The 19,755-nt window shown below is 35.5% G+C and overlaps 1 protein-coding gene across 5 annotated transcripts in view; it reads right to left on the bottom strand.

The window, feature by feature from the left end:
- Nucleotides 1-670: 670 nt before the first annotated feature.
- Nucleotides 671-19,755, bottom strand: part of LOC143458860 (death-associated protein kinase 2-like) — a 44,643-nt gene continuing 25,558 nt past the window's right edge. For 2 of the 5 annotated variants that reach the window (XR_013117716.1, XR_013117715.1), the window contains one exon: nt 15,741-19,703. Coding sequence is in view for 2 of the 5 variants with exons in the window: in XM_076955754.1 (XP_076811869.1) it covers nt 1,041-1,123; nt 1,194-1,776; nt 2,125-2,170; nt 2,297-2,449; nt 2,532-2,607; nt 2,695-2,824; nt 2,905-3,043; nt 5,245-5,363; nt 13,370-13,472; nt 15,639-15,697 (1,491 nt within the window). In the remaining 3 variants the exon portion in view is untranslated. Of the gene's footprint in view, nt 1,124-1,193; nt 1,777-2,124; nt 2,171-2,296; nt 2,450-2,531; nt 2,608-2,694; nt 2,825-2,904; nt 3,044-5,244; nt 5,364-5,540; nt 7,285-13,369; nt 13,473-15,638; nt 19,704-19,755 lie in introns of those variants that run through there. The other 3 variants (XM_076955754.1, XM_076955762.1, XR_013117717.1) reach the window with 3 other exon arrangements.

Raw genomic sequence — 19,755 nt, forward strand, 5'->3', positions numbered from 1 at the left:
TGAATTATGTCCTCTTATTTCACGGAGAGACGGCAGAGCAAAGACAATGAAGTCACAACCGTAAGCGTATACACCCGGTATAGTTGGGACTATTCTTTCAGAAATTTGAGCGTATAAGCCAAAAAAACGAATGATTGAATTCCCATTTTGAAGGAAAAAACTTCTTTTACGTTACACTTTGCTTTTCGAATATAGGGCCATGTACAATTTTAAAGATACTGTATCGAATTTATCTTGTAAGAATAAAATGCAAGTAGAGTAACATAATAAGAATGGGCGAGGACACTGAAAAAATGCGAAAATTGACAAAGACTGTAATCAGTGTTTCCATTTCTGTTATAGCTGCAGGAGATTTCACAGTTCGTTTGTTTTTGAGCATTATGGCGTCGTAAAGCCCCAATCCAAGAAGCACAGAAGCACTGTTCAACACAATTTTTGTATTTCTACACGCAGTAACGCAAAAATAACGCAGTTCTTAAGTCTTAACTTGAAGGAAAATATATTTCGCCTGCATTTTCAGTTTCTCAAGCACGTGTAGGACGTGCACGCTTAAATTTTGTTAGTTAAGAGGTTAGGAATGAACACAAATTTTGACTGTTGAACCTATGTGATGAACAATATTACATCTAGCAAGGCTTAGACCTCAAGGAGATTTTAAAAATGCTTGTGCTTATTTCACTTATGTTTTATTAACAATTGCAAAAATCAATTAAGCTTGCTAACAAGATCAGTGGCATTCAATTTCCGCATGCAACAAAATATATACAGAAAATAATGTTACACATATAAACAGTATCAGTATAACTGAGTGTTTAATTTTATACTGCTATTTATTGGTCTATTCCCTATTAATTATCGTATCCGCTTAGGCCATTGTGTAGCTATATTTACTGAACACTAATTGCTTATATCAGTACGTTATCAAACTTGGGGTTATTTCACAAGCAAAATATCGGCTTGTGCAAATAATATTCAAAATGCATTGGATATACACTACACAGTACACACAGCAATTTAAAGCATAGCGGGCAGCCATCTTCTTAAAATAACGAATCATTTTCAGCTAAATTATGAAACCTAGCCTTGGTTTGCTGAAAACGTCTTTGCAGCAACTCAAGTTGACCTAAAAGTAAAACGTAAAATTCTAATATAGTGTTTACATAATCGTTGCAAAACGTTATAGGCCTACCCACCATTTCCAAGACAAGCTTTTAGTTGGCGTCTTTTCCTTGAACGGTCATCGGCAAAACTATTAAAACTCATTTCCATATCCGCTATCTTCATTGCCATACGCTGACGAAGGCTTGTCACCGACTCCTCCGACATAAGCTGAACACTTTCTGAAAATACACGTAAATCCTTTTCCAACTCCCCCCGCTCGTGTCGCAATTGCTGTAACAAATCCTGAGACTTTGTAAGTGACGAAACCATGTGAGATTTTTTGTCGTATGTATTTTCTAACAATGACCAGGGGGTCCAATGCTCTTCAGTCGATGAACGGGATGAGTCGGGGCTCGAGTCAACATGCATCACAGGTATGGGTATTCCTTGAGACAGTTGTGTATTTTCAGCCATTTGCAACTCTCGATTATCATTTTCCATTGTAACACTCTTCAAGCCATGTGCCGGTTTCTCAGAAAATGGTGATACAGAGCCTACGTCATCATCTGTACTGCTTTCATTACATACAATGCCTGCGGACAACCGTTTTGGTTCAACAGTGGGTTTATAAATAGGTTCATGTGTATTCCATGCAGGAATATAATTAGCAGCTCCCTGCAGAGTAAATAGAAAATGGAGAGAGTAAAGAAATAAGAAAGCTATACCTCAGAAAATTGATACATGAAAAGAATTCAAAAAGGACAGAAAGAAGAATAGGCTGAGCATGAAACATCATAGAAGTTTTCAGCACAAGATTCGACTATTACAACTATATAATATGAGTGTGATATACTGATATTATACACATTTTAAATAGCATGGTCCACCATATATTATTGGATAACAGTTGGTGTATATTACTGCATATCTACTAGAAATACGATAACGTTTGCATATGTAGATAAACACACATTTTAGTATAAACTTATTTCTTGTAAGCGGCTATGTTGACAATATAGTTACCTTAATCCAAGCATGGCTTAGGCTGTCCTTGACTGTCAGACGTTTCCTAAAATTAAATGCATTTTAAACAATATAGGGAGACATGCCAAGATAAATTCATTTCTATGTCAATAAATTTACAACTGGTAAAAAAGTAAGTATCATATATGCCGTTTGTTGAAATTTGAAATACCTTTGATCCCTCACTAAAAGCTGACGAATAAAATCTTTTGCAAGGCCACTGGTTTTATTAAAGTATTCTTCATCAAAATTGTAATCAACCCTGGTAATATTTTCAAAAGTTTCTGCTTTATCATCTCCAAGGAATGGAGAACATCCACTAAGTCTAAAAAAATGTAAAGGTTCATTGTGTTGCATTTTGCATTGCTTAAAGTCAACATACTAAACTACAGCAATCACTAACTCACAAAATATATGTAATAACTCCAATGCTCCAACAGTCTGCAGGCAATCCAATGGGTTCGTATGCAATTATTTCAGGAGCTAAGAAAAGTAAAAACAAATAACATATACATGCATGCAAATACATGTATAAGCACAATACGTTATTGAGGCAAACAATGAACATACCTACAAATTCTGGAGTGCCATGCATATTCTTATATTCTTTGCCGGGCTCAATTTTTTGAGCAAGTCCAAAATCAATCAACTTCAAGCGATGTCGCGCTTCCTCTTTACCCAGCAACATTATGTTTTCAGGCTAAAACGTTCAAGCAACAAATGCCAGCACTACGGAATAACTGCATTACAATTTTTTGACAAAAACCAAGTTTATAGTACCTTTAAATCAAAATGAGCAATGTTTCTGTCATGTAGATAATCCATTCCAGAAAGAATTTGTGTTATAAAGTCTATTGTTTCTGCTTCAGAGAGGTAATCTTTTTCAGACAAGAAATCAAACAATTCACCCCCAGCTACCCTAAGAACATGTACCATGCATTTAATAGCCAATTTGTAAATGCTAGTACACAAAGCATAAGAACAATGCTGATATACACTGGAATCAGGGTTGTAACCAAGTCATTGGTTCAGACTCAAATCCAGTCGACTAAATATAAGTTGTGACCTGAGTCAATTTAAATTATGACCCGAATCAAGTCAATCCAATACTTTCAGCTTTAAAAACTTTCTGCTGTCACATTAAGGTTGTACAAAATTGATTATATCATTAGGACCTATGGCTGTTTCAAAAGGGTCTTGTTGACACTTTCTTTGAGAAAAGTGTAATGTTTTACAAAAATATCCATTTTTTGTTAACTGAAGCACTATTTTTTGCTGTCACCACTGGCAAAATGTGATTGGAGTAAGAAATCAAGTCATGGAAACGTGCAACTTAAGTTAGTCACTGATTCGATTTTGAGTGTTTTGTACTTGTTACTTCTTAGTTACTAGTTATATAAGTCAATATCATTGTGATAAACGCTTGTTTGAAGCTTTACAAAGTTAAAAAGTATTTTATTGTTTTATCTCTTTCTTGCTGAAATTACCATTGGTAGCAGAAACACCTTTTGAGTTGAAATGTATTGTAATTCACCAATTTGGAACTTATTTTGTTATCTTAATTCTTACTTATCTTATATTTTATTATAACATACTAATAAAACAGAAAGGTGAGCATAAATGAGAAAATATACTTTTGTTCAAAGAGCACCCAGGTCTCAAAGTTAACACAAGAATAATCAAAACCTGGATATCTGGTAATTTCGGCCTGGTAGAACACAAATGGTAATTGCCTCACTTGCTACCCATTAACAGTCTTACAGCAAGTGCAGTATGATAAACGTAATATATTGTTTGCAAAACAGATAATGTGTTGTACAAATAAAAAAGAATTCACATCGCTTTGGATATTGTACATAGAGATTTATAGATACAGCCAGACCTCGTTTATTTGAACCCCAAACCGAATCCCTGCTATTCGACATTTAACTGCTAGGAACGGACATTTCTTACAATGCCTTTTATCCTGGAAACCCTGTTCGACTTCAACCGGTAATTTAGAAACGGACATGCCAGATCAATAGAATAAATATCTGCTGATCAAGATTAAAACAAATGTTATACACATATTTTTATGTCAATTTTTCATTACCACACATTAATGTTTATTATTGGCATTGTCATTAATCAATTTTCCAACTTCCTTTACTTGAAATATTCATTTTGGATACAGCTGGATATTCAATAGAGTACCTTTTTTGTTTCTTTATCTCGTGTTTTGCTAAATGAATGCTGCCTTACATGAATTCATGAATACATTTCACTCTGACTTTCTTTTGATTATCTGGATACCTTGCTAAACTGACATTTTTCGACAAAAAAGACTAAGATACCTTGTGTGCATAGCATGCTAAATAAAACTATGTTATTGGCATATTGTATTGCGTCCATGATGAAGCAAAGCCTGTCACTGCTTCACTGTTTGTATCTCAATATCTTGTGCAGATAGCTATATTTTTTTAAACAATCTTCTTTCAAATTCATCAGGGCCAATTCTGCCTCCCTTATCTCTTCTTACAGTATATCTTGGTATAATCCTAAAGCTTGGTTTATTAATATGCAATGTTTCTCTCTCCCGCTAATTCATCAGTTAGTAACGCAAAAGATTTAGAAAATGTTTTTCTCGTAAATGTGAGGTCAGTAGACTGCAATATTTTGGCAATCTTTTGGGTCACAATTAATAATCTTATTGGATTTTTTTCTGGTTGAAAAATCACTGAAATCGCAGAATGCTGAAAATAAGTAAAATACAATCACAATCTAATGGATTTAACAACATTGTATCGAGTATCGACCAATACAAAATCAGAGAAAACATTACTCTCTAAGCTCAATCATACCAAAACACACACACCAAACGCAAAACTATTGACTAAAAACACTAAACATAAATTTGTGTCATTCAATTCATTATTACAATATATATACTAAGGTATAACATTTAAAATGCATTATTCCAGTACTTGAGTTAAATGAAAAACCAGAGCACTTCGGGTCATATACTAATCAAACCTGTTAGCTGTTGTCCCTTACAGCAATAGTATTTAACAAAACGGTTTATACAAAGTTTACCAGTAAGTGAAAGTGACCTTTGTTTGTAATTTCTAACAAAAAACTTACATCTCCAGCATAAGAACAACTTCAGCATTGTTTTCAAATACTTCATGTAAAGATATGATATTGTCATGGGTTATGCTTGTTAAAATTTTGACTTCACGCTGAATGTCTTCCTTAGTAACCTGAAATTGAAAAACACACTACAAATAGATTTGGATACTAACCGATAAAACAACATAACATGTAGGCTACAAACATTATAATTAAACAAACAGTATTCCTACTCAAAACTTGCATTTAATTCTTAGAAACAATAAAATAGATGATATTATAATGTAAATAATTTAAGCAGGCATTACCGTAAAATCCTGTGTTTAAGTCACATTTTTAAACAAACTTTATGGCATCAAACTCAGGGTATAACTTATAAATGAGTCATAGTCAAAGGTTGTGATACAATCTAGTGAATTTCATACATAAACGTTATAATTCTTAATCAATATAATGCTACATTTTAACTGCCTGGAAATAAAATATTATTATCAGTACTGACTACTAGTATTTTCGAAAATCTAGATATCACATCAACCTGCATTAAATTAGTAAAGCAATCACCTGGTTTTATCTCTGCCAAAGAAGGTTATATTATTATGGGCATTTGTTTACTTGTTAGCAACATGTGCACACGAAAACTTATTACATAATTTTGTTCAAATTCTCATGATAGCTCAACTATAATACAAGGAAGAATTGATACAAGGTTGGTTTAGGCAAACGCACTATCGAGGGTCACTTATGGGTAAAAAAACATCCCAGACCCATATGGTTAAACTTCTCTGTTTAATAAATCCTACGCGACAAAAGAAAAAAGCATAGGCAGAAGTGTGACAGAAACACACATGTCGCATGAAATTATTTGCACATTTTCAGATTATTTAAGGTTAGGTTTGGTGAACTGGGACAATTAAAAGATTTTTATCACGAACTATATTAAACTTATCACTTGTCTATTTGGTGGTATGCAAATCATTGCAAGTGTATTGAGTTAAGGATGTCATATTTAGGGTACTCACCAAACCAAATGGCATCACAATGTGACCTTGCAAATGCTGTTGCAAAATGGTATTTTTCATACAAATCGCTTGAAATTAATAGCTAACTTTAAATGAAAAACATAATGTTAAATCTGATTCAAGTAAATTTAATTAACAAAAAACTTTATTGCAAGGAAATTTCATATAGATTTTTAGTAACTAATTTGTGTTGTTGTTGCTAACAACTGCCTGTGAATATAAATCGACCGAATAACTATTGAATATTAAGAAGTGACTTTACTCATAATTATAATTTAATAAACTAAAGCCAAACAACCTGTTGTCAGGGATGAGCATGTTGAAAGTAAAGAATTTTGCATAAACTTGGTTCAGAGACTTGGTTGTCAATAATATTTTGAATTATTGGGTTATAGGTAGGCTACAAAGCAGATATTAAAAAGAATCACAGAATGCACCATACAGCAGCAGAATGTAATGAAACAGTGCTACTTTATCTAGCTGCCTTGGCAAAGACATGCGATCTCTGAGTGCCTTTCTAGTTATTGTCGCAATTACAACTTTGCAAAGAACAAAGTACAAAATTACTCATGTAAGAGATGAACAGGAAAGCAAAAACAAAAGAATATTCTGTAAATTTTTGTGTTAAAATAACTGACATCTCAACCACAAAATGACGTAAAACAACAAATGGCCTTAGTATATTAAATGGTGTTAATCAATAAGGAACGGAATATCTAGTGGCATGAATTGCAGGCATTGGAATGATGGTATCAGAATCTTTATCCTCAGACTGAGAATATTATTTCTACAAATTAAACTCGAAGATGATGCCTTAATGCTGGAGTCTTGATTGTCTTAGAGCAGTGTTTCTCAACCCCGAGTCCACGTAAGGTTTTTGTGAGTCCGCAAGCCCATTAATTTACCTTATATAATTAGGCATAGGTCATAATTTTCGCGACGGCTTTTCGCCTCAAAAAGTAAGGGTCGCAAGAGATACCTTGGTGTGTTGGATAATTTTGGTAATTACAATCCATTTGTTGGTTATTTAGAATAGTCTAATTAACAGCCTTGCTTATTTCTCTTTTTAACGCTGGTGGCAATCCAATTTCTTAATTCTTTTGTTCTCTTCTCCTTCTTCCAACTCCGGGTGCGCGAATTACCCTCTTTTTTAAAAGTGGAGTTCCCAAGCGTCAGCGCCTTTTTTGTTTCTTTCCTTCTCTCGCAATGCGATTTCGCCTGCGGGAGAAGGTTATGCTCGTAAATGTCTGTGCAGAAGCCAGATTAGGCATTGTTTGTGGCAAAAAGTTAAAATATTTCACAACTTAATTTAATATCTAGTCATGGCAAAACGAAAGCAGGTGTTTGCATATAAAGATGATTACTTGACGCTTGGATTTACTTCGGTCGAGGTAAATGGTGAAGTTAGGCCACAGTGTGTGTTGTTCTTAAAAGTCTTAGCACAGCTCTTTGAAGGAAGCAAAACGTCATCGACACCCAGAAGCAAACCATGAAAAATTCGTCAACAGACCTCTTGATGTGTTTAAAGAAAAAGAATATCAGGTAAAGAGAAGTCTCTTTGATCACCCAGCTGCTTGGGGAGGAGTAGTTTACCCTCACAGCAAAGCAGTGCGTGCTTCTTTCTCTGTTGCTTGGAGAATTGCTCGAGAAAAAGCGCCTCATACAGCGGGAGAGAACTTGATTAAACCAGTAGTTGTAGAAATGACCAGGAAAATGTGTGGTGATGCTGTTGCTAATAAGTTAGCTATGGTTCGTTTGTCAAACAACGCGTATCCAAGAACTTTCAGAAGATGTTCCGCAACAAACTATTATTTCTGTAAAGCAGAGTAAAAAATTTAGTTTGCAATTGGGTGAGACAATAGATATTGGGAATGATGCACAGCTCATGGTGTTTGTGCGATACGTTGACGAAAATTACTACGAGGAGCAGTTTTTGTTATGCCGTGCACTTGCCAAAAATACCACTGGAGAGCAAATATTTAAGTGGATTCGTTCTTTAAAGAACATCAGCTTGAGTGGTCTGACTGTGTGTCTCTTTGCGCTGATGGCACTCCGTTTATGATGGGAAGTAAAAAGGGTTTTATGAGTTTCTTGAAAAAGGAAAACAAAAACATTTCTGTTGTTCATTGTCTTCTCCATCGAGAAAATCTGGCAGCAAAAGAGATACAAGAAGACGTTGCTATAGTTTTCAAATAACTTGTTTCTGCGGTTAATTTTATTAAATCTCGTCCCTTGCACACTCGTATATTTCGTGTATTATGTGAAGAAATGGGGGCAGAACACAATTGGCTTCTGTTCCATTCAAACGTTCGTTGATTATCGCGGGAAAGGTGCTGGAGAGAGTGGCCAACCAACGAGATGAAATCAGTACCTTTTTCAAAGAACAGAAACATGAATTTGTTGATCGCTTTAGCGATGACAAATGGACTGCCAAATTGCTTTGCTTAGTTGTTTTTTTTTCAGCCATGTGAACCAAGTGAATAGCTCTATGCAGGGAAAAGACAAAAATATTTTAGATGTAACATAAAGCATTGATGCGTTCAAAGGTAAAATATAATTGTGGATACATCGAATGGAAAATGGGAAGATGGCTGCTTTTCCAGCGTTGAACTTATTTGTTGAGGAGAAAAATATTGATATGCGCGGTATTCATCGAATCTTTCTTGAGCACCTCAAAACATTTGTTTTAGAGCTGGATCGATATATTCCTTCCCACAATTATAAGAAGATGTTTAACTGGGTACGAAGTACTTGAGGTGTCAGCGTTAGAGGTTAATTTAGAAATACAGTGAGACCTCGTTAATCCGGACCCCGATGAACCGGAATCCCCGCTATCCGACAAAAAACTGCCGGGAACGGATTTCTTCCTATGCATTTTACCCCTTTAATCCGGAAACCCCGCTGTCCGACTCCGACACAAAAGTTTTGGAACAAATGTGCTAAATCAATAGCAATAGAATCCGATAAACTGGATTATTAACAGTTAAGCGAAAATGATTCACGATTGTCCTAATACAGTATGTAGTTAGTTGACGAAACAATAGCCGATTATCTACGCATAATAACGTTGCGGTCTTTATTGATTAAAAAGTACAGTACTGTACAGCATTGCACTTTGTAAAAAAATTCAGGTGTGCTATTCAGTATGCCTTCATCAGAGCCACCATCTAAACGTACAAGAATTGAAATATCAACTGAAAAGAAGCAGCAGATCTGCCAATACCAGCGGGATCATAAAAAGGCAACGCAAAATGAGATTAGACAGCATTTCAACTTAAAATGGGGAATAAATGTAGGAAGGTCAACAATTTCCGACATTCTTAAACAAAAGGGAAAATGGCTATCATCAGATGACATCAAGCGTAAAAGCCTTACAAGAGCTAGGTCCTGCAAGGAACCAGAGTTAGCATCCGCTATTTTTCTGTGGTTTACAGATGTCCGTTCACGAAATCTGCCGGTTACATGCGACATGCTAAAAGAAAAAGCCAAAACTTTTGGAGAGCAACTCGGTGTTAAAGATTTTGCTTATTCAAATGGCTGGTTAAATCGTTTTAAGAAACGACACGGAACAGCATTGCAAAAAGTGCACGGAGAATCTGCTGCAGCTGATGTTGTTGAAGTTTCAAACGGTAGGGAAAATTTACAACAAATCATTGCTAACTATGCTTTACAAAACGTCTATAAGAGACGTGGGCAAACTGCGGCTCGTGAGCCGCATGCGGCTCTCCGACATGTTTTTTGTGGCTCTTCTAGTCGAATCGTAAAATTCCAAAAAATGTAAAGGCTACCAAGAGTACCGTTTATGAAAGTTTCTGTGTAGTTTTTCTTTATTTAGGCCAGCATTTCGTTTATGACGTAACACTAGACATCGATTCCGACATTGTTTTCAGGTATAGATTCTATACTCTATGGCAAAGGTTGTCAAAATGCACCTCACCAACATGTTTTTATGGGTCTTTTAGTTAAAAAGTAATATCCCAAAATGACTACTAATAGTATAATAACCAAATTGACAATCATTACTGATTTTGCGGCTCGCTGGTGTTTATATTTTTCCGCAAGTGACTCTTTCATTGAACAAATTTGCCCACCCCTGGTCTATAATATGGACGAGACAGTGTTGTTTTATCGCTTGGAGCCGGATGCAACACTGGCTACAGGTCCAGTAAAAGGGAAGAAGAAAAATAAAGAGCGGATAACGGTGAGTCTTTGTTCAAATGCAACTGGATCAGATAAGCTAAAGCCTTTGTTAATTGCAAGAGCAAAAAGGCCCCGCTTTTTCGGAAAGGATTTTGATCCAAACGTGTATGTCACATATAGACACAACAGTAAAGCTTGGATGACAAGTGTGGTATTTACAGATTGGCTTAAAGATTTTGACCGAAGTATGATACAGCAAAAACGTAAAGTTCTGCTTCTTCTTGACAATGCTGCCAGTCACAAAGTTCCAGAAGATTTAGAAAATGTTCAGGTGCATTTCTTACCACCAAATACAACGGCTCATCTTCAACCAAATGATGCTGGGATAATTCGAAATTTCAAGCTTTACTATCGAAAAGGATTGACCAAACATTTCTTGCAGTCCATAGAAAATGATCAGCCAATGGCCATTAATCTTCGGGAAGCACTGCACTTGATCAGAGAGGCGTGGAATTATGTTAAGATGGAAACAATTCAAAACTGTTGGGAGCATACAGGCATCATTCCCAGGGCCTCTTCTGCTGAGATTACATCGGCGGCATGTGGGACAGAGGCAGAAGTGGTTGAAGAAATCCAAAGAGACATGCAAGGATTCCATACAATCTCTAGTGAACATCTCATGTCTGTTTGCGACTGGCTAGACGTTGATACTGGGATTTGTACTGGCGAAGTTTTATCTTAGGATGAGGCCATTGTTGAAATTGTTAACCCACCCACTCAACGCGACAGTGAATCCGAAAGTGACCATGATGAGACAGAAAGTCCACCCCGTGCAGTGACAACAAATGAGGCCATATCTGCAATTTCTACTTTGATTTATTACTTTGAGCAACACTCTTCATTGCCGAAAGTCACAAATTATCTTGATAGTGCGTGGGCTATGAAAAGGAACATAAAATCTTTCAGTAAAGAATCACTCGTGCAACGTGAGATAACAGACTTTTTTAAGTAATAAATTGTTTTTTTTTGATTTCACATTAAGTTTCTGTTCTTGCCATCTTGCGATATTGATGCATTTTGATAAATAAAAATGGATTAAGATCGCGGAGATAACTTAGTGATTAGAGCAGGGGTGACGGACCTATTCGTTGTGGCAAGCCACTTTGTCAGTTACAGCTGAGTAAGCCGCACAGCTTTTTAGTCATACTATGAAATACTGTACAGTATTTTAGAAATGAAAAAATAAATTGTTCATCAACAGTAACAAACAACGCTTCCGCGGTCGCAAAAAAATACGTACAGTACATCGGTTGAGTGCGGCAATCTATTGAAGACATACTGCTGCAACTCAATCGTGCTATCAGCTTTTGATATCGCATTGCACAAAGATTAGAAACAGGTCAAAGAAAGTTCAAGACTGCTGGTGCCGCCGGAATGCTTCGCCATGCAAGAGCGGTTGTCAAACCGATTTGCGGCCGCATGTTCGTCACTTCTGGCTTAGAGCATTCGTCTTTAATACTGTGGTTCTGGGGTTCGACACTGGGTCGGATCACACAAAAAAATATAATTTTATTTTAGTTGCTGTCCAGCCAGAAACTCGGTACTTAGAATTGGAGTAAGGTGCATACTGCGTTTTGAACATGGTACTGCATTTGCAAGATTGATTGATTTTTTACTTTTCGATAATCCGGATACCCCGCTAAACCGACATTTTTTGACGAAACGAAGTGGTCCGGATTAACGAGGTCTCACTGTAAATTGCTTCGCTGAACAGTTGATTGAACTGCAAAGTTTACAGATGTTGAGAGACAAGTTCAAAATTGTTTCTCTGACTCAATTTTGGGTGAATGTTCTGTCGGAGGTACTTGGTTAAAACCAAGTACCGGAACCAAGTTCAACCGGAAGATGATATCAGATGTGCGTTGACGACCATAATTCCTGATTTCGACAAATTTGTGAAACAAGTTCAGGGACAAGGTTCTCACTACGATAGGTTGAGCAAAGGTCGTAATTTTCAAGGTTCTCACTGAGATTTATAGTGCATATGTGCCCAATAAACAAACCGCTTCTGCTTTTTTATCTTACTGTTTTAGTGTTGAACTAACTTATTTTTTATTCCTATTACCTGAGTAATATTTATGCTAATGGGAAGATAGTCCGTGGGCTAAAAAGGTTGAGAAACACTGTCTTAGAGTAAGTTGCGATGGGATGGACATGTGGATGGATGGATGTGACGGACAATTTTCTTGAGTATTTTTTATATTATATTGCTCAAATTTGGAACTGTTTACTAGGACCACTGTACAAAAAAGGATTGTTTATGCCTTGCCGCATTTTTACGAGCCTATCACTCTAACCTCTACACCACCGAGCTGACCAATTTACCCAGACTAATTGCAATAAAAATCAAAACAGTATCTCGATTCTCAAGGATTTACAGAACATTTCTAAGAAATGATGTCATACATCGCAAGCACAAAGTAGTGTCTACAGCGTAACTTTATCCTTATTTTTTATGCAGCATATGGAATGGCATCATAATCATTATCCTTGAATTGTCCAAAGTCTTGCATCACTTGAACTACTGCACTTGTTTTAGTTTAAGTTCTATTAGACACAAGATTAGACAAGCGTCGTTATTGTCTCACCCAAGCACATTACAACATCACTTGCACTATTATGAGCCCAGTGTTATTATAACAACTCTTCCGACAAAAAAATAAGTTTAAAAAGTCTACCATCAAGTAAAACGATTTTGTGCAATCAATACTGAAGCCTATTTTGCATGGTTTATGCTTGCACAAAGAATAGGTGTACGTTATTAATGTTGATTACGTTTGGCATCTACATGGAAATGTTTTAGTTTGAAAGAAAATAATTCTCCAACAATTTTTCATGCAAAAAAGGGGTGACTTACACCTGAAATTTTACAATATACAATATATGGCCAGTTTTGTTTTAAATTAATCACTTACACCTCTTCGACTTGCTCTGGCTCGCTTTTTCTTTATGAACTTTGCTGCAAATAGCTTATGAGATGATTTCTCGACACATTTTCTCACAATAGCAAATTGCCCACTATAAACACAAATACATATTGATAAAAACTTGAGGTGTATCACTGTCAATATGACCAATTTATGCAGTACCAGTACTCTAAAAATGCCAGAAAAGAAAACCTTACAATAAAAAATATTAGGAAATACACAACTTGAACAAACGTTTCTATTTTGTTAATTTTAAATTTGTCAAATTTCTTTTTTGTATTTTCTGGTGAGGTAAATTCCACTTTAGTAATTCCTTACTGGTATTCTCTATAAAGATTTTTTTGCAATCTAGATTAAAGTGGTTAAATCAACCAACCACCAATATGACGAAAGTCAGTTTTCTGAAACCGTTAATAAAGTAGCATACTGGGTAGTAATGGTTGTAATGTTTGGATCGTGTCAACTGGACCAATCAGTATGAAATGTTTATATCAGCATATATATATAAATATATCTGCACCTGTATGTTACTTTCAGGACAACCCAAAAAAATTGCAGTCCTTCATTTGCTGCACTGATACGACCAAAGTAAATCAAGAGTGTCTCGATAGAGTTTTATAGAACATCTTACACCCCCAGGCTGCATCCCACAAACTTTCCACTGGCAGACCTATCCTAATAACCCTCTTGCAGTAACCAGTCCTGTAAATTTGTCCAGCTCACTAAGTGTCACATCCCAGTTCATTCTGCCAGAAATGCGTTGGGCTTCAGATACAGTGCATTTTCTTATATTTTTGAGCATTGCCTCGTCAAAAAAAACGCGAAAAGATGACAGTGGGTTGCTTTCAATGATTCCGCTCGTTGCAAATGCAGTTGGGCCAGACTTGAAGCTCAGTATATTTTGCTGTTGCAAGCGACGTCGTTTCACATGAGAAATTGCCAAAGCTTGACAAGCTGTTCCATCTTTTCTGATGAAGTCCTAATTCACTGCACTGATTCTGTGAATCGCTGTCATCGTCTTCACTAGCACTATCAATGTCTGATTCTTCCCCACTTGAATCAAGCTCCACTTCTTCTGCAGCGTTTATAAATGGGTCATCTAGCTCGCTGTCAGAGTATTCACCATCTGAGCAGTCTGCTGAATTTTTTTTGTAATCACAACAAAGCCAGCTGGGCAGTAACACGTCTTGGCATATCGAATACACTACCTGAAACATACAATAAAAATTCGCATGAGTTTAACGCTTTTATTGCAGACAACAGTAAAGTCACTGTACAACAGCCTTCTCTGCCTTTCCTTCTCCTAAATGTCCACTGCTCGCAAGCATGTGCTTCTCCTAAATGTCCACTGCTCGCAAGCATGTGCTACTCTTGAATAAAATCGCTAAGCCAAAACACGGGACATCCAAACTGCAACTTTTTGCCACTTGAAACACCGTAAGTCTTTATCAGTGGGTGACCAAGTTAATGCAGTTGAAATTGATATGTACATGAGGGATCTAACGTCTTAATTTTGCAATAAATTTTTTAACATTTTGGTTTATTGTTTTCTTCTCTCATCAAGCTGGAGAGCAGTGAAGACTTGAACTTATCTGCATTTGAATGGATGGACATCAAAGACTTCCAGATGCAGCTCATCGATTTCAAAGCATCCATATTGTCGACATCGAAATTCGTCGAATTGCAGAATGCGCTGGAAACGATTGAAAACAAACATTTTGACATGTTTCAAATCTTTGCCAGTGAAATTTAGCCGTCTAAAGAATATGGAAATAGTTTTGCTGTCTGCATTTTGATCCACTCATTTATTTGTGTGAAAAAATATTTTCGCACATGAAGTTTATTCTCAGTCCACATCGCAGCCGACTTATGGAAGAACATTTGGAAGCATGTGTTTAACTGAAAATGTCCAAATATAGTCCCAATACTACAGAGCTGAGCAAGAAAAAGCAAGGACAGGGATTTCATTAAAAAGGGACTCTTCTGACTGCATTCGATCTTATCTAATAAAGTTTAAAAAATAAATTTGTCTCTTATCTGTTCATTGTTTACTATTCAAATCAGGTAGTTGACAGTGCAAAACCAAACACACAAAAATGTTTGGCACGTGAAGTTGTTATTATTTTGACATTATTCATATTCCGGCACACTGCATTGGTTACCGACCCCTGGTCTAATACTAATTTACACACAAAAAATACTGGCAATACATATGGGAATAATAACAGTCTCGTAAACAGTAAATATATACATTTACCTTCCAATTTCTTCTGTTATCTCATAAAAGTCTTCCACATTATCCTGACGAAACTGCATTATATGACTAAGCAAGAAATATCACAACTGTTAAACTAACATATCTAAATACAAAACATATATCTATCACGTCATTAACCTTTTTAATTATTTACATTTTTCATTTTACTTCATAAAAATACTTGAAAATAAAACTTTCACATAATTATCAACTGGTTACAAAAGTGGGTAATGTGTAGCGGCTTTTAAGAAACTGATGTATATATCTTTTTCCAATACAATCAACAAAATAAAAAATGGTGCCAATGTGAAGCTGGTGGTGCAGTATTCATAATGTAACATGAGTCATTATCATAGTAATACATTTGGACAAAACATCAAAGAAAACAACTCTTGTCTGAGGAACAATACCACATTACAGTAAGATCAAAAATTAAATATTTATATTATAAGTCATTTCTTTGAATAACATCTAGTTCTAGTGTGCTCTATAGTAGAGATTGACCGATACGCTTTTTTCACGGCCGATATCTATTATTTAGTACGTAGTCATAACCAATATTTGAAGCTGATATCAATTTTTAGTAAAACAGAGATTATTAACATTAAAATTTTGAACAATACAAACTTTAACACTTAACTTTTTCGAAATATTTTTAATTACTTATCAAACAGCTTACACCATTAACACATATCCATAAAGGAACACAATTTGGAAGTTAAACAGCTGGAAATGCAAAACTTTCACTGACGATTGGTTGTCTATTTCTGTCTTGGCTCTGTGTATAACCGGGACAGCGTTGGAGACACGGCAGCACCGTTACTGAAGCGAGTAAAATTACCCTTTTTTAAAGTGATTCAATATCGGCCACTGGATTAAAAAAAGGCCGGGCCCTACTTTATAGCTTAGTATTTCATTATATCATTAGCTTTGCAAGATGTGTCAATAGCATGTCATTTTTGGTAGCCATGATTAACTGCCAGTTAAAGTGAGGGGAAAGTCCAAAAACAATTTGTTCTTGTTTAAAAGATCGCTATTAACAGAACATCCTGAAAAAATAAATCTGAAAAATAGTTCGTGGTTAGGTAGGTATTGGCAAAAGAAAATCCCCAAAAGTCTCAGCGTTTGGCCTTGATTGTGACATAGATCAAGGCTCTTGTTATGTCATAGATTAATCAAATTGCTTGACAACATGCTGCTGATGTTGCTTTTCCTGAGCGGTAATTAACTGTGAAGTTACAATATCTTTTGGACCATATAGGCTACCCGTCAAATCGGAACAGTAGGCCTACTGGTTGCCGTGGTTGGGTTATAGCAAGGGTGCCCAAACTTCTTTGTCCCAAGATCTACCTTTCAAGTAACTAAACTTCTACAATCTACCAGTTTATTGTTTCTAGCGCAAATCCACACACTTTTTTTCGGTGTTTCTTCATATTTCTTACTTGTAACATCACAAGCGCTTTGATCTACATTACAATTAAAGCCAATTTTGCAATTTTTTTTTGCTCATAATTACCTAACCAAGAAGTATTTTTCAAAACTACTTCACCAGAATATTCAACGAATAGTGTGTTCTTTCATATATAAGATCAATTTGTTTTTGAACTTACCCCTCACTTTATTGATTTTTTGAAGCCAGATGTTGTCAATTGTGTACATGTGAAATAGGATTGTTGACTCAGATTGTACTTTTACCACTGGCAGACATTCTACTAATCTACAGATATTTCCATAATCCCAGATCTTCTTTGTATTTTGGCCTGTGTCTCTTTAACATAATACCTGATGTATCCTCGCTAAAATAAAACATATGTTCGAGAGGAGAATTGTTTTCCATCACCAAAGTTCAAAAGCAAAGCTTAATGGAGTTATAAAACATTAAAAAGTAAAAGAAAGTTTTTTTAGGATTTCCTAGAAATGTAGTCATGTGGTCATGATCATCTATGAAACTAAACTTCTTTTCTAACCCAACCCACATACCGAATTTCCAAGTTCTACCGAATACAATTTAAAGAAATCATTAATGAAAGTTTAAACTATCTAAAACAGAAAATGATAAAAAAGAAAAATGACAAAAACAGTAAGGATTCAATTCTTTAGGTGTAAATGGGAGTAATTTAGCATTATTCTGCAAGATCCTTTAAAAATACATCATTCATAAGGCCACAGCAACAAAAGCAAATGACAGCATGTCAACACGCTGAAAAAAGGCAGACCGGAGCTTCAAAAACCAATAAACCACATTGTCATAGCTGGCTGGCATTTTACTCCACTACTTTTGAACATTGACTTCAAGTTTATCCAAAAATTTAACTATGAAATTTAGTCTTATTTGTTATTATAAAGCAAAAGTGTTATCGTGATAACAGTATAATGAACGTAATTAATGAGTAATCAGAAAGGCCTAATTAACGTACTATTCATTTCATTGGACTCAAAGAAATGGCAGTAATAACTAGCTTGCAAACTTTAATACAGATCAAAATATAGCCAGGTTGTTTCTAGTTTACCACACATTTTGGCTAACCTGTGTACAGAAAACACTTTCAAGACTATGTTTAAGTGCCATAACCATGATGATAGGGTCTAAATCAAAATACTTTTCATTGATTCACGAAAAGTGTAAGAGAGTTCATATGTGTTTACTTGATTGGTTTGCACACTCTTATAATTGCACATCTATACGAAGGTCTAAAATTATGTTACAAATAATAATTGAAGAAACACTAGTACACTACCGCTGTACTGCACTAAGTCTTCAAATAAATTTAGTCGTTTTGGGAAGTAAAAAGTGTTACAAGCGTTTTTTTATATTTTTATCAATTGACTGTAAGTAAACTGAATTTATTGGGCATGTTTAAAAGGAATATTACCTCTTCATGACCGAGAGGATTGAAAGTGGAATATTTTACTTTTGAAAAGTGTTTATTTGTAAAAGCTACAAGAGTGTTTCCATTCATATTATTCCCATAACAATAAAATAAATCATTAAAAGATGAAAAATGCAAATTTTATAATTATATCAGGGATTTCCTACAGAATAGACCATGTTATTAATCTGAAAATGGGTAGTTGTAACATACAAGATTTAGCATAAAACCATCATATACATGTGTTAAAATATCGAAGATTACCTGTAAGAATAAAGTGTTTAAATTAAAAAACTCCAGCTATCATGCCTGGAGCGATCGCCCATCTGGCATAGGACTAAGTAATGACTAAAATTACTTGTCTCAAATTCCTATACAAGAGACCCATACATTAAAGCAAAATTTTGGTTTACAGTTTGCACAACTTAGGCCTAATTAATTTAATGCCGAGTTTTATCTACTGCGTCACATATATGTGACCTGGCTTTCTTAAAAATAGGCCTAGTTGGCCAAAGTTCAAGGTTAATTTACTTAAAGATAAAAAACTGGTTTCTTTTTAATTTTGCACTCCCTTATCAGCATCGATTATTAAGGAATTTGCCTATTGTGTCAATGTTTCTCTTGACTATCATCTTTTATTATTACTATAACTACAACAGTTAGCATCCTAACTTCCGCTCCGCACAGGTAACGGCAAAAGTTAAACGTTACAATACAACTATTATACGCGATATATGAGGTATAATTTGTACCTCATTACTAATCAGACAAGAATAATTCAGCATGAACAATCGAACTTTCTGCTTGTGAAAAGTGTGCACGACCTTGGCGACTCATAATAAGTAATAGACCAGAAATCACTACGTGCTGCAGCTTTCTGACGTAGTGGTGTGTTCGAGCTGTTCAACTACAACTCCACTATTCATCATAAATCTTCAAACTAACAGCTCGCAATTAAGTGTATAAATCCGAACATGTTTTTCGTATGAAAATTAGCACAGTTATTTGTTTTCTGTGATATATAAGTGCAAAACAAAATTAGACTAACATAACCTTCTCTGTTAGTCTTTAAGTCGAGGGTAGGCCCCAGAATAGGTACGGTAACCTGCTACTTCTGCCAACGTATGGCCGAGCCCCTCCGCTTGCGTTGTTCATTTCTGCATAGACGATCAGCTGTTCGTCGTGGTTACGTCATCTAATTGCGACAAAACCGTATATCACGTCATGCCAAAGAATACAAATACGTC

Source organism: Clavelina lepadiformis, chromosome 1, assembly GCF_947623445.1.
Source record: "Clavelina lepadiformis chromosome 1, kaClaLepa1.1, whole genome shotgun sequence".
Lineage (NCBI taxonomy): Eukaryota > Metazoa > Chordata > Ascidiacea > Aplousobranchia > Clavelinidae > Clavelina > Clavelina lepadiformis.